The sequence below is a fragment of the Scylla paramamosain genome, chromosome 2 (assembly GCF_035594125.1).
Source record: "Scylla paramamosain isolate STU-SP2022 chromosome 2, ASM3559412v1, whole genome shotgun sequence".
NCBI classification, from domain to species: domain Eukaryota; kingdom Metazoa; phylum Arthropoda; class Malacostraca; order Decapoda; family Portunidae; genus Scylla; species Scylla paramamosain.
The window spans coordinates 17,512,501-17,527,125 of record NC_087152.1 but is presented as its reverse complement, the minus strand read 5'-3'; the positions used below and the strand labels follow the sequence as shown (position 1 = coordinate 17,527,125).

The following is a 14,625-nucleotide window of genomic DNA, read 5'->3' as shown; positions in this document are numbered from 1 at the left end:
GACCATTCAGGCTCACCTTAATTACGGCCCGGGGATACTTTTTTTTCCTCTCTCTCTCTCTCTCTCTCTCTCTCTCTCTCTCTCTCTCTCTCTCTCTCTCTCTCTCTCTCGCAGCAGTCCCTTTACACATAATACCGCCCGTCACACACGCCTGGCAATATTTCAAGTTACTGAACCTCTTTAGCCTGCGTCCGCTGCAACATGCATATATTTACTCTAAAAACACGCTGTGGGAATCTCATACGGCTCGTCTTCAGCAAAATGTTGGCTTAATTAACAAGCTAGTGCTGGGCTGCTACCCCCATCCGCTCCTTGCTCCTGCACGGGGACGGGAGGTGAGCGAGTAAGGGGAGCAGAGGAGAGAGGAAAAGCAGTAGTGGTGGTGGTGGTGGTGGTGGTGGTGGTGGTAGGGTTCAGTACGGCGTCAGGAGTGAAATTAACGTTTCTTTTTTATTTAATTTGAGCCTCCCCTTTTTCCTGCCGCGGGATGGAAGCTGCGAGGATGTGTAAAAAGGAAAGTGCTGATCGTTGTAGTACTAGCTATAATGGGGCACAGTATGGTGTCAAGGAGACTAACGTTTCTGTTTTGTTTAAATTTGTAAAGGGATAGAGGCTGCGAGTGAATGCGGCGTGGGAGTGGGGGAGGGGAATTGGTGGTAGTGGTGGTGGTGGAGCACAGTACGGCGTCAAGAAATAAATTGGTTTATTCTATTTTGATTATTAGTTGGGAAACAGATTAGTTTCCTTCTGTTTATTTTGATTGTTAGTGACTAGAACAACAAGTGTGTTTAACACACAGTATTTCGTTTAGTTTTGATCTTAGAGACTTTCCCCTATTTATGCTTTCCAACAGGTACGATGTTCCTCTCATTTAAAGACGGCAGAGTTCTCTTGGTGACTAAAACATTGTTGTTAGACTGTGTCATGACGTCTGCTGTGTGAATGTGAAACTGCTACACAATTACGTAATCACTTGACACTGCGAAAGGAAACCACGTTTGTTGTTTGTATATTATAGAGTAAAAAATTAAAAAGAACGCACACCATCTTCCGTTCTTTGTGAAATGCAGTGATTTAGTAAGAAGATAAAAACAGAAGACGAAATAAGAAAAAAAAAAAAGAAAACACGAACTTTTCTGTTGTTTGCAAAATGCAGTGCTGAAATAAGAAAAAAAAAAAAGAAGAAAAGAAAACATAACGCAAAAAAATCCGTTCTTCAATGAAAAGAAAAAGTTTGGATCAGTCGAGTTAGTGAAGTGCACGAGTGCCACTGACTTTCGAAGTAACCGCACGTACACATTACAATGTTCATTACAAGCCATCACAGCAACAACGTCTTGCAACACATCAGCCCGCCCTCCCAACACGTTGAACGAACACCATCTCACCCATTAAACAGCATTTGGCTAACCCTGCCTTACCGCAGTATGTATGTGTGTGTGTTGTGTGTGTGTGTGAGTGTGTGTGTGTGTTGTGGGGAGGGTGACGACTAAGTACATATCTCAGCATTAAGACTTGTCAATCTTTCTCGACTCATTACGTTCACTTTATCTTGGCGGAACGAGGGTTATGGTGGTACCCCCCCTCCCCATCTCTCTCTCTCTCTCTCAACTCTCTCTCTCTCTCTCCTCTCTCTCTCTCTCTCTCTCTCTCTCTCCTCTCTCTCTCTCTCTCTCTCTCTCTCTAATCACGTATATTAATAATCTAATAGTGAAGGGTGGGACGTTATTCTTTTCACTGTTCTCTTCAATCCATCACGAATTTATTAACCGAGGAGTGAGGGACGCGGGTAAGGAGGTGCTGTGTTGTGCTGTCTTGTGTGGTGCTGTGCTGTGGTTGTTGTGTAATGATGTGTTGTGTTACCTTATGTTGTGGTCTAGGGCTTTAGTGTATTGGTTTGTGGTGGTGTGGAGCGCTTTTGTGTATCGGTTTGTGGTGGTGTGGTGTGCTTTTGTGTTGTGGTGTTGTGGTGTAATGCTGTGATGCTGTGTTAATAGAGCGTAAGGATCCTGTCGAGGGAAGTCACTGTGGGTCTGTGGGCAGGGGATGTGTGCATGAATCGATGTGTTAATATCATGCTGTATTGTTCATTGTGGTGTTGTAATAACGTGGGAAGGTGGCAGTGATGGTGGATAAGGAGAATGTTCTTCATAATAACGTAAAATGTATTTATGATTTAATTTGTGCTTTGAATCCCGTTAGTCTTAATGTCACTGACTGCTTTGCATTGCTTCACGAAGCTGATCTAAACGAAACTCTATATTCAAACTGCCTTCCTGTTTGTGTCACCACGACCCTTCTTCAGTCACGGTAGGCAAGCGGGTGGCAGGTTAATGGAGAGAGGCAGTGGCTCCTTCCGGAGGTTCCTGGAGGTGGTAGGGAGTCAAAGCCAGGTCGTCGAGGTGCGGGGCGTTGGTAGGAGGACACTGGTGAGGGCGCAGGTAGATATCTGGGCCGTGGCTGATGTACCGCACCGTGCGCTGCTGACGGACCGCCAGGGGGCGCTCCAGCCGCGTCTGGCTGTGGAAGACAGATGCATTCAGCGTTAGGGGACGAAATAATTGGGACTGGTAAAGTGAGATGAATGTGACCATTACTCAGGGTGCTCCGTGGCCAGCCTTGTTAACGGCGTGACGGCCCAGGAGGAAGTATTGTCCAGCTGAAGGCTGCTGACATTGAAGAGATCGTGGGTGGCGGGAGTGAGCAGGGCCATCTTTATCTTTTCTTTCTAGGACACCTTATTATATATATATATATATATATATATATATATATATATATATATATATATATATATATATATATATATATATATATATATATATATATATATATATATATATATATATATATATATATATATATATATATATATATATGTTACAATTCTCCCTGAGCGGATCCGGACTTGGCAGGAAAACGGCTGATGCATGAATGTGTTGGGGGCGGAGAGCGGAAGCAGAGAAGAGGCGGTGAGTAGAGGCAGGGAGGAGGCGGTGAATGGTAGCAGGGAAACCATGAACAGGAATGTGAGGAACGTGTTGCCTGACAAAGAGAGAAAACCTGCAACTGAATCCTCTAAAAGAAGAAAAAAGTGACAAGACACAAGATTGCCGGGAAAAGTTTGGCTCCGTGCTTGAAGTACCAAGAACTAAATCTCTTTGTTACAATGTGCTGGCTATATTTTAAAAAATTAGAGGAAAGAAAACTTTATCATCACACACGTGAAGATCTGTCTAAAACACATTCCCCCTGAAAATACAATCACAATTAGCAATGTAAATTTTACTGGAATTTTATTTCACTATGCAACGAGCGAGAGGGGAAGAGTGAGTGACAGAATAACATTTTTTTCCGCTATTAATACTTCTAATAACCTGAAAGAGGGGAAGCATGTACGTCACCAGGGATGACCTCATATGACCTATGAGAGCACAACTGTGGAAGTCTTGCCATATAGACACAGGGAGACGTACTAGCGACCTCGCAGCGCCGCTCCATTAAGGAAAAAAAAAAAAAATCTGGCACGCGCCACAGAGACGGAAACCTTCCAGGAGCGTGTGAGGGGAGGCAGCAGCGAGCAGGAGGGAGTGCTGGAGGCTGCCCAACGGAAAAAAAAATGACAAGTAATTCGCATATCTTTGCACTTAAATAGAGAGTCTTGCATTTTTGGCTAGAAATATTTCAGGAAAGCTTGCGTGCAGAAAGTGGAAAAGTCCCGCAAAAACTTGAGAATGTCAAGATTTTAAGAAAGATACGCTAACTGCACACACACGGGGAGAAGTTGTGAAGATATAAGTGTTGGCGTCTCCAGCATTTGATATATATATATATATATATATATATATATATATATATATATATATATATATATATATATATATATATATATATATATATATATATATATATATATATATATATATATATATATATATATATATATATATATATATATATATATATATATATATATATATATATAATATTTGAAATGATAGTCCAAAACCCAGTTTGAAGTACAAGTGGAAAAAAGAGACTGAAAAGAACAGCAATTGCGTTTTACTGAATATTGGTATTGTTGAATGGCAGAAAGTGAAACCTCGAGAGGACCCAATTGATAGTGGCAGCTTTTAGCCTGTCTGTCCTCTCTGCTCTGCTCCCTGGCGAGGCGGAATTCCGAATTCTGGTGCGAGAAGAGGTATGGGCTCCAGTGTATATATATATATATATATATATATATATATATATATATATATATATATATATATATATATATATATATATATATATATATATATATATATATATATATATATATATATATATATATATATATATATATATATTTTATACGCTCGCATGAAGGGTATGCCGCTTCAGTAACATTTGAACACGCACTTCACGCAGGACTAACATTGTTGTGATGTAACAGGACGCGTCATTCAGCCGTTACTGTACCCTTACATTGAATCCATGCATAGATTTGAGTTGTAAGTTGTACAGTCCAATAAACTTTTGCAATCACTACCTCTGTGCTTTATGTTTCTCCCAATCTAAAAGTTCTTTGATCTGATCTACTGACAGTCTCTCAACTTTCTGACTGCCAGTTAACGACGTTATGACAGTTCTTACTTCATTTGAGTAGCTCTAGACGATTTTACTGAGGAAATACAAACACAAAAAGAAAAAGAAAAACTCCAGACTACTCAAGAGGCGTATTTTGAAATTATAAGGAAAATTTTCAGCAGGCAGTTTTATAGGACTAAAAGGAGAAACCAAAACAGTTGAAGAGTTACCACCCGAGAGGTGCAAGATCAGAGGACTAAGGTTGCAGGAAAACCCGAAACGCAGTGGAAGGGAGCGTGGTGTGTTACTTGGCTCTTGTCCATTAGTGAGTGTTGAGTGTCATTACGGTCATAGAGAAAGTTGTACTACAGCAGGCCAACCCCAGAGGGTGGAGATGTCAGCAGGAGGATACGCCTCCGCAAAACTTCCTAATTCAGTTTGTAACAAAATTCACGAAGAAGTGAGAAAGTTTAGCCACAAGTGAGGCTCCCCTACAGCCTGTGTCGGGGCGGCAATCTGGACTGTCTCGGTTCTCTGTGTACGTCAGAATGTACAGTATAGTCGAAGCCACTGCTTATCTGCCCTTTGTACATTAGGTATATATAAGAAAAAAAAATAATAGCCTTATGTTTTTGTAATACAATATTTAGTATCATAGCTATGCACTATTTATGAGAATTTTTCTATTAGAAGTGCATTGATATGTAAAAAAAGCAAATATATATATATATATATATATATATATATATATATATATATATATATATATATATATATATATATATATATATATATATATATATATATATATATAGATAGATAGATAGATAGATAGATAGATAGATAGATAGATAGATAGATAGATAGATAGATAGATAGATAGATAGATAGATAGATAAATAGATAGATAGATAGATAGATAAAAATAAAATAACACCAGGTTTTACAATATCATACTTATTAACACAGCTACGCAATACCTATAACAATCTCTCTCTGTTAAAACGAAGACTATAAAACACCTTTACTGTCACTCTAAGCAGGAAAGATAAACAAACAATAAGCTTCTAAATTATTCACGCACACATCACAGCAAGTTCTCATGTATATATATATCTTATCCTGCCATGAACTAAGGCAGTCATGGCCAATAGTCAAGTAACAGACAACGTTCACAACCACTGTCCTTACCGTTCTCCCCACTCTGAAATCCTATGTTCCGCTGAGACTTATCAGTCATCAGGCTTCCTTAGATTCCCAGCAGATTACAAGACTTAGGATCGTTAAAAAAAAAAAAAAAAAAAACAGTGAGTGAGGGCAGACTCAGACCATCGCTGTACCACGCAGCATCATCCCAGCGATAAAATATCACCCACCACATTGCAGCACGTGCCCTCCTTTATCAGCCGGGCGTATAACAGTATAGAACAGGTCGTCGGGGTCTGTAGCGCCAGCGGTAAGGGCGGTGCGTTAGTGTTGGCTGCATACCGCTCTCCCACCCACCCACCAGTCAGCCTGCCAGCACCCAGCCCGCCCAGCCCAGCCAAGCCCAGCCCAGCCAAGCGCCAGCCCGCCAACCCGCGTGACGCACTGGAGGCTGTGTACTATTGATTCCCGTACCTTGATTAACATTGCAGCTCCCGACGGATGAACCACACAAAAAAAAAATATGATAAAACGAAATAAATAGTGGATCGCTTTCATAGTTGGGATGATACATATTAAGGTGATTTTTTTACGTTTTTCTTTTTTTTTTTTGCAACATTAACGCATTAGAGAAGAAAAACGTACGTACTATAAATGACTGAAGACTGAGGAATCCTACTTATCTTTCTGCCTATCAGTTTATACCACTTTCATAACTGGAATGATACATATTTGAGTTTTTTTTTTTTTTTTTTGCAAGATTAAAGCGTTATTGAAAAACCGTACGCACTATAAACCCTAAAAGATCTATGAATTCTACTTATCTTTTCGCCTATCAGTTTATATCGCCTTCATAGCTGGAATGATACATAACTGGGACATTTACCTCTGCAACTTAAAACATTACAAACAATCGTATGCGTAATAAATGCTTGATTAAAGATCTAGGAAACCTTTCTATTCTTCTACCTATCTTAATTTTCGTCTCCTGTACATATATTTAGCTTCCCCTACAGCGAGGCGAAGTTTCTGTCAGTAACTCATTCAACAAAACGATTAAATATTTACAGATCTCAACAAGGGAACGTGGGAGGGACGGATGAAGGGAGAAAGAGGGAGAGAGAGAGAGAAGGATGGAGAGAGGGACGAATGGACGAGGGAAACGATTGATGAAGGAAACCAGAGAAAGGGAGAGAAGAATAGTGGAAGAAAGATTATGACAGGGAAAGGAAGGGATGGATGGAGAGGACCTTGGAAAATAAAAAGAAAGGTGGGGAGGAAATGAAAAGCGTGGAGAGAGAGAGAGAGAGAGAGAGAGAGAGAGAGAGAGAGAGAGAGAGAGAGAGAGAGAGAGAGAGAGAGAGAGAGAGAGAGAGAGAGAGAGAGAGAGACGATAGCTGAAGGAACGACGACTCGAAAGAATGAATAACAGAAAGGGAGGTAGGAAAGAAAAGAAAGAGAGGCAGCAAGTTAGGAAAGTTGTAGAAAGGAAGAAGAAGGGAGGGGAGGAGAGGAAGGGAAGAGAAAGATAGTGAGGGAAGAAGGCTAAGGGAAAGAAGAATCTGGAAAGCCAACGACAAAAAAGGAAATGAAGGGAGAGTAAGGAGGAAAGACCAAAGAAGGGAAGAGAAAAGAAAAGAAGAAAAGAAGGGAAGAAAAAATGAGGGAGCATAGCAGAGAAAGGAAGAATTATAAAACAGGAAGAAGGAAAGAAAAGGGGAAAAGAATGCAGGAGGAAAGTTGTAAGAAAGAACTGCAGGAGAGGAAACGATATAAATGGAAACAGTGCAGGAAGGGAACTGGGATGAGAAGAGTTAGAAAAAAAAAAAGAAAGAAAATAGGAATGGATAGGACGGGAAAAAATGAGGAGGAAAGCTTTAGAAAAGAAACATTGCAGAGGAGAGAAAGACAAAAGAGCAAAATGGTTGACTGATTGACTGAATGATTGATTGACTAATTTTATTTTGATTGAAGACACCGCGACAACGAGGTCAAATAGCAACAATGAAAGAGAGGGGGAGGAGGAGGAGTAGGAGGAGGAGGATATATAAGGCCTACATAAAAAAAAAAAAATCGCTTTGCTCTATCACCAGGACTGTTTTCTGAGGCCAAAAAGATGGTGAGTAGGGTTTTCATGATTTTTTAACATTGCTGGTGCAGAATCCTAATTAAACTCTCCAAAAGATCCATAAAAAGATCCCTGAAAACTTTCCAGCAACTATTTTGTATGTAAGAGAGACACTGACCAAGACAAAAAGGCCCAATGAGGCGTCGGTCTTAAAGAAAAGAGACAAATGAGAAACTTAATATTGGAGGATAAGTATCTTAAAACCTGCTGAATGTAAGAGAAGAAATGCTTAGGAATGCAGTCGATACCAAGGAAGCTAGAAAGTCTTAAGTTTTCTTGGTTGATGTTCGTGGGACTCACCAGATCAAGTAGATGGAGACAGCCACCGTCAGAATGAAGCCTGTCCCTACTGCTACGATGGCCATGGTCCAAAAATTGACCTCCTCTGAAAGATAAAAGTAAAAGAAGTGTTTGTGCATGATCTGGTTCTTATCTCTTATCTATTTTATCTTACCCATTTTTACACTACTATTTTTACGCGTTGAGGCATTTGGCTAGGGGTGTGAGTAGTGAGAGAAGAATGAAAAAAAAAAAAAGGCTTGCTCATTATGCCTCTCCTCACTGTTACGATTCATATAACACGACAGCTACTACTACTACATTAACTGCATTGCTAGAATCTGCATGCAGGGAAGTTAGGGAAAGCACACACACACACACACACACACTAAGACATAATATGACATAATAAACTGAAATAAGAAAAAAGATAGAACCTTGCATCACTTCCGTTTCCTTTTACTAACATAATCAGATAAAAACATTAAATTTTAGTCAGTGACCTTATCCTTAGTGACCTCAAAATAAACATAATTAAGGAGAAACTGAAAGAAAAAGGAGGGTAATAAGGATAATCAAAAGCCTTCAGATCTCTGCAAAAACCAAGTGATACCGAAGTTAATTCATTGTTGTACGTAAGGGAGTCAGGCTGGTAGGTGGTGAGGGTGGTGGCGCTTACTTACAGCTTGGCAGGCGGGGAAAAACTAGCTTGTTTATGGACGTACGATTCATATTTGTTCATTTCCTATTGTCTTACGTACACACTTCTGCAACATGACTCTGAGCACGGGGAACAAAAGAAGGCTAGTCATACACCTAGACCTCGAAGACCACCTCGTAAAATCACAGGCATTCAGAAACACACTTTTGTCTCATTGTTTCTTTTATCTTGATTTTTTTTTAATATTTCTAGGTAAGCAATTTTACTTCATGTTTATTTTTTTACATTGATTTTAGTCTTTTTAATTAAGTAGTTACCTGTTAAGAAATAATTGCAAGCCAAGTAGACATGCTATGGTATCTCTTTTCATATAAATATTTGTAACTTTCTTAGTAAATGAACTATGAACTATTATGAATCATAGTATACTAGGGATAGGGCGCATGACCCGAGGTAACCCAAGTAGAGATCCCCGGGGTTTGTGGGAGTCATTTGTTGTTCTTTCCCTGCTGTTAAACCAAGGAGTTCCTCAGCGTCACTCGTTCTTGCGCGATAACGTGTCTCCGTATTTCATCTTCCTCATTGTTTATTCCTTACCTTCCCTCTCTTCTTCCCGTTTCCCTTTGCTATATTTTTCCTTCTTTTCTTATCGTATTTCTTTTGAGTTTAACTTTTTTTTTCATTTTTGTTATTTCTCTGATTTCTTCTCCATTTTTCTCTCTCAATATTTGTTCTTTCTTAGCTTAGCCATATTTTTTTTCCTCTTTTTTTTATCGTACTTCTTTTTATTTTAACTTTTTTTTTCCATTTTGTTCTTTATTTTCTGATTTCTTTCCCATTTCTTTCCCTCATCATTTGCTCTTTCCTAGGTTTTGTCTCCCTTCTTCCTGTTTCTCATTTTTAAACCATATTTTTTTTCCTTTTTTCACTTCCTTTTATTTTCACTTTTTTTTCATTTTGTTCTTTATTTTACTCTGATTTCTTTTCCATTCCTCTTCCTCATCATTTGCTCTTTCTTAGCTTGTCTCCCTTCTTCCTGTTTCTCATTTCTAAGACATTTTTTTTTTTCCTTCTCTCCTGTCGCATTTCTTAATTGTACTGTATTTTTTTTTACATTTTGTTCCTTATTTTTCTTTTATCCATTCTATATTTCTCTCCTCCCTCGTTATTTATACTTTCTTTAGTTTCCCTTCCTTCCTGTTTCTCTCTCTCTTTTCTCTCTCTCTCTCTCTCTCTCTCTCTCTCTCTCTCTCTTTCTCTCTCTCTCTCTCTCTTTCTCTCTCTCTCTCTCTCTCTCTGTTTTGTCGCATTTCTTAAATCTACTCTTTTTTTATCTTATTCATTATTCTCTGTCATTTCTTCTCCATTTCTTTCTCTCATCATTTTCTCTTTCTTAGGTTGTCTTCCTTCTTTCTGCTTCTCTTTCTTAAGCCATGTTTTTTTTTTTTTTTTTTTTCTTGTATTTCTTAATTCTACTTTTTTTTAATTTCATTTTTTTTCTGTGATTTCTTCTCCATTTCCTTCCTCCCTCATTATTTACTTCTTCTCAGCTTGACTTTCTTCTTATTTCTCTTCGCTAAGTCGTATTTTTACTTCGTTAGTGTCGTGGCACTTTTTCCTACTTTACAGCTGTGTAATTTTCTTCCTTATTTCTTTCTCGTCTCCTCTCCATTTCTCTCGCTTATTCCTCAGTTTCCATCCTCTTCTTCTTATGTTGTTTAGGATAGGCATCTTTGTACCTCCTCTCCTATCATCTCATCTTTTTATTTATTCATTTATTTGTTTATTTATTTATTTATTTATTTATCTATTTATTTATTTTATTTTATTTTATTTTATTTTATTTTATTTATGTTTTTTTTTTTGTGTGTGTTACCATCTTGCTATTCATCTGTCTGTCATCTCTTGTCCATTCCTTTCTTTCTCATTTTTGCTCTTCTTTTTCTGCTTCCTTTCATCGAATCCTGTTTTCCTCTCTTTCATCATTTTACCTAATAAGATTTTTTTTTTTACCATTTATTCTTTCTCTGCCATTCCTCTTTCTCATTTGCTATTCTTGCTTTCGTCTATCCTATTTCCCCGTGTCTTTTTTACCAATTCTTTTACATAAGAACATAAGAAATAAGGGAAGCTGCAAGAAGCGACCAGGCTTACACGTGGCAGTCCCTGTATGAAACACACCTACCTATTTCCATCTGTTATCCCCTTCCATAAACTTGTCTAATCTTCTCTTAAAGCTCTCTAGTGTCCTAGCACTAACTACATGATTACTGAGTCCGTTCCACTCATCTACCACTCTATTTGAGAACCAATTTTTTCCTATCTCCTTCCTAAACCTAAATTTTTCAAGCTTGAACCCGTTATTTCTTGTTCTACCCTGGTTGCTGATCCTAAGAATTTTGCTTACATCTCCCTTGTTATAACCCTTATACCACTTAAAGACTTCTATCAGGTCCCTCTTAACCTACGTCTCTCTAAAGAATGTAAATTTAACAGCTTCAACCTCGCCTCGTAAGGAATACTCCTCATCCCCTGTATCCTTTTAGTCATTCTCCTCTGTACTGATTCTAATACATATCTAATAATAATCCGATTCTGACCTAATTAATCTACCTATCTTTGTGTCATCCGCAAATTTACTAACATCACTACTAATTCCACTATCCAAGTCATTGATATATATTAGAAATAACAATGGCCCTAATACTGATCCCTGTGGCACCCCACTAATTACATGACCCCACTCGGATTTCGAGCCGTTTATTACCACTCTCTGTCGCCTGTTACCAAGCCATGACCCTATCCAGCCTAACACCTTCCCATCTATTCCGTGTGCCCTAACCTTTCTCAGGAGCCTTTGATGGGGTACCTTGTCAAATGCTTTACTAAAGTCCAGATATAAGATATCATAACTATCACCATTATCTACTGCCTCATACACTTTACTGTAAAAATTTAACAAGTTCGTCAGGCAAGACTTCCCCTTCGTGAAGCCATGCTGTGACTGATTTATCAAGCTATGTTTCTCTAAATGCTCCCTAATGTTCCTCGTTATTATTGACTCCATTATTTTACCTACAACTGAAGTTAAGCTGACAGGTCTATAATTAGACGCTAAAGTTTTATCTCCTTTCTTAAAGATGGGTACTACATTAGCCTGTCTCCACATTACTGGTACCTCACCCGACTCCAGTGATTTCCTAAAGACAGAAACTAACGGCTCACTAATAATCTCTTTACATTCCTTAAGTACTCTGGGATATATTTCATCAGGTCCTGGTGACTTGAACTTTTTTAGCCTATCTATCTCCTGTTCCACTATCTCCTTAGTTATGGAAATATCTGTCAGCTTCTCATTCTCATCTGCTCTAAACACCTGTTCACTATCTGGCATATCCTGCATGTTTTCCTGGGTGAAGACAGTTTAAAAATAATCATTCAGAAGTTTACTTATCTCCTCCCCAGAACTAACCAGCTCCCCATCTGCTGCCTTTAATGGACCTACAGTATCCTTATTCCTCGTCCTGTATACCTGATAAAATCCCTTTTGGTCCGTCTTCGCCTGGCTGGCTACCTTTAATTCATAATTGTCCTTAGCTTTTCCTTTTCTTATATCTGTTATTTTATCTTTTATCATTTCATTATTCATTATTTCACTTCATCGCTTATTTTTTTAAATTGTTTCACTATCTTCTTTACTTTCACTCCTGTTTAAGTATTTCCTTCCTCCCTTTCTTCCTTCCTTCTCGCTATCTTTACCATAACTTCTGTTCTTCCTTTCTACAGTCACCATCACTTCCTCCTCTTCATCCATGTCTCCTTACTTCCCTCCTTTATCATCTCCATGATATTGCTTAGATCTCCCCTCCCTTCTTTCCTTCTTTCTCCTCTTTCTTTTTTTCTTTCACAGACTTTCTCATGACTAGAGATCGGAAAAAAATGTTGCCATCGAGACCATTTCAGTTTTTTGTGTCATACGTACTTTTTTTTTTTATCAAAATATGTGATGAAAACACTAAAATAGGTGATTTTTTCCCAGTGCTTTATTTCAGTGAATATGTATATATATATATATATATATATATATATATATATATATATATATATATATATATATATATATATATATATATATATATATATATATATATATATATATATATATATATATATATATATATATATATATATATATATATATATATCAAATAAATATTTTTCCTGTGGGAAGTCATGGGTGGATTTCCCTTGATATATTGGTATTATAATTAGGTTATCAAGAATTTTCATCAGAGACACGCCCATCCTTTCTAGCTGTGTCAGTTGAGTGGGAATAAAAACTAAGTTCCCAGTAATTGAAGGCAAGATCTGCTTGCAGCTGGAGATCTCCAATGACTTTTTGTGTTTTTTTTTTTTTTTTCTATTGCTACTGCTACTGCCTGTGGTTGGTGTCGGAGGGTACTGACGTCTGATGGCCGAGGCCCTGAGGCGCTGACGTAAAGCTTGCGGCTTGCATCATACACGTTCTTGGTACCAGACGTGTCACGGCTGTGTCCATTGATGAGTCAGACTGACAGCTGTATCCTAGTCTTCTCATCTATGTCAAATTAAACAGACTACTGAAATACCGCTGTCATCAAGTTTTCAACAGGGATCTGGTAAAGCTGATGTGTTTGGGCTATGTTATGTAAATATCCAGCAGAAACAGGTATTCTTTTGTTTGTGCAAAATTCAGTTTCATGTGAAAAAAAAAAAAAAACTATCTACTCTAGATATTTTTTCGGTCTTTACTCATGACCCTCCTCTTCCTTTTCTCATGAGTCACCTTTTTCCTTCCTTCTTTCCTTTCTTCTTTCACATACTTCTTTTCATAAATCATCCTTTTTCTTCTTTTCTTCATTTTTTCCTTCTTTCCTTTATTCCTTCCTTCTTTCCTTCCTTTCTTCCTTCTTTCCTTCCTTCGATTATTCCTTCCTTTCGAAACCATTTTTCTTACGAGTCACCTTTGCCTTCCTTCCTTCTTTCCTTCCTTCCTTTATTTCTTTCCTTCCTTCCTTCCTTCACAAAAATAAACTTTCTCCAAAGTCAAATTTTCTTTTATCTTATGAATGATCCTTTCCTACCTTCTTTATTTCCTTAACTTTTTTTTTTGTCACTAGTCACATTTGCCTTTCTCCCTTCCTTCCTTCCTTCCTTTCCTCTTTCCTCTCTTGCTTGCTTCACAAACTATCTTTTCCATGGCCCTCCCTTTCTTCTCTTTACTGTCACCATGCATGCACCTTTCCTCTCTTCATTTCTGTCTCCCTGGCTCCCCTTTCTTACCCTCCATAAAGCTGTCATTCACTCACTGCATATTTTCGCTTCGTATCTCTCCTTTGAATGTTCTTTTTTAGTCCTCTCTCCCTTTCCTCTCTAGTGCTTGACCGTTTTTTCCGTTCCCTCATCCGCTCCTATTCTGGCTCATCCGTTTTACCCAGCAGTCGTTACCTTCGTTCCTTCCTTTCTGTCTTTGTTCAGCCTCCTCCTGGAAAGGTTGAAAGGTTCCTGGGAAAGTCCTTAGCTCCCCTGTTACTCTTTGTGTGTGTGTGTGTGTGTGTGTGTGTGAGTGTGTGTATTTGTTCTTGATCACGTGTGACTAACAGCTGTTTCATATATTTAGTTATCTCTGTCTGTCTGCTTCTTTGTGTATTTGTTTCTTTGTCCATCTGTCTGTCTGTCTGTCTGTGTGTTTATCTGTTTGTCTATATCTGATTATTTGTGAGTTTATTTCTTTGTCTATCTGTCTGTGTATTTGTCTGTTTTATTATTTCTATTTGTTTGTTTATCTGTCTATCTGTCTGCT

The 14,625-nt window shown here is 38.2% G+C and overlaps 1 protein-coding gene across 1 annotated transcript in view; it reads right to left on the bottom strand.

Annotated features, from left to right (window-relative positions):
- Positions 1–1,663: 1,663 nt before the first annotated feature.
- LOC135111134 (uncharacterized) overlaps positions 1,664–14,625 on the bottom strand; it is a 30,786-nt gene continuing 17,824 nt past the window's right edge. The window contains exons 3-4 of the mRNA XM_064024138.1: positions 8,144–8,228; positions 1,664–2,520 (exon numbers count right to left, since the gene is read on the bottom strand). Coding sequence (XP_063880208.1) covers positions 2,331–2,520; positions 8,144–8,228 — 275 coding nt within the window. The 3' untranslated portion in view covers positions 1,664–2,330. The remainder of the gene's footprint in view (positions 2,521–8,143; positions 8,229–14,625) is intronic.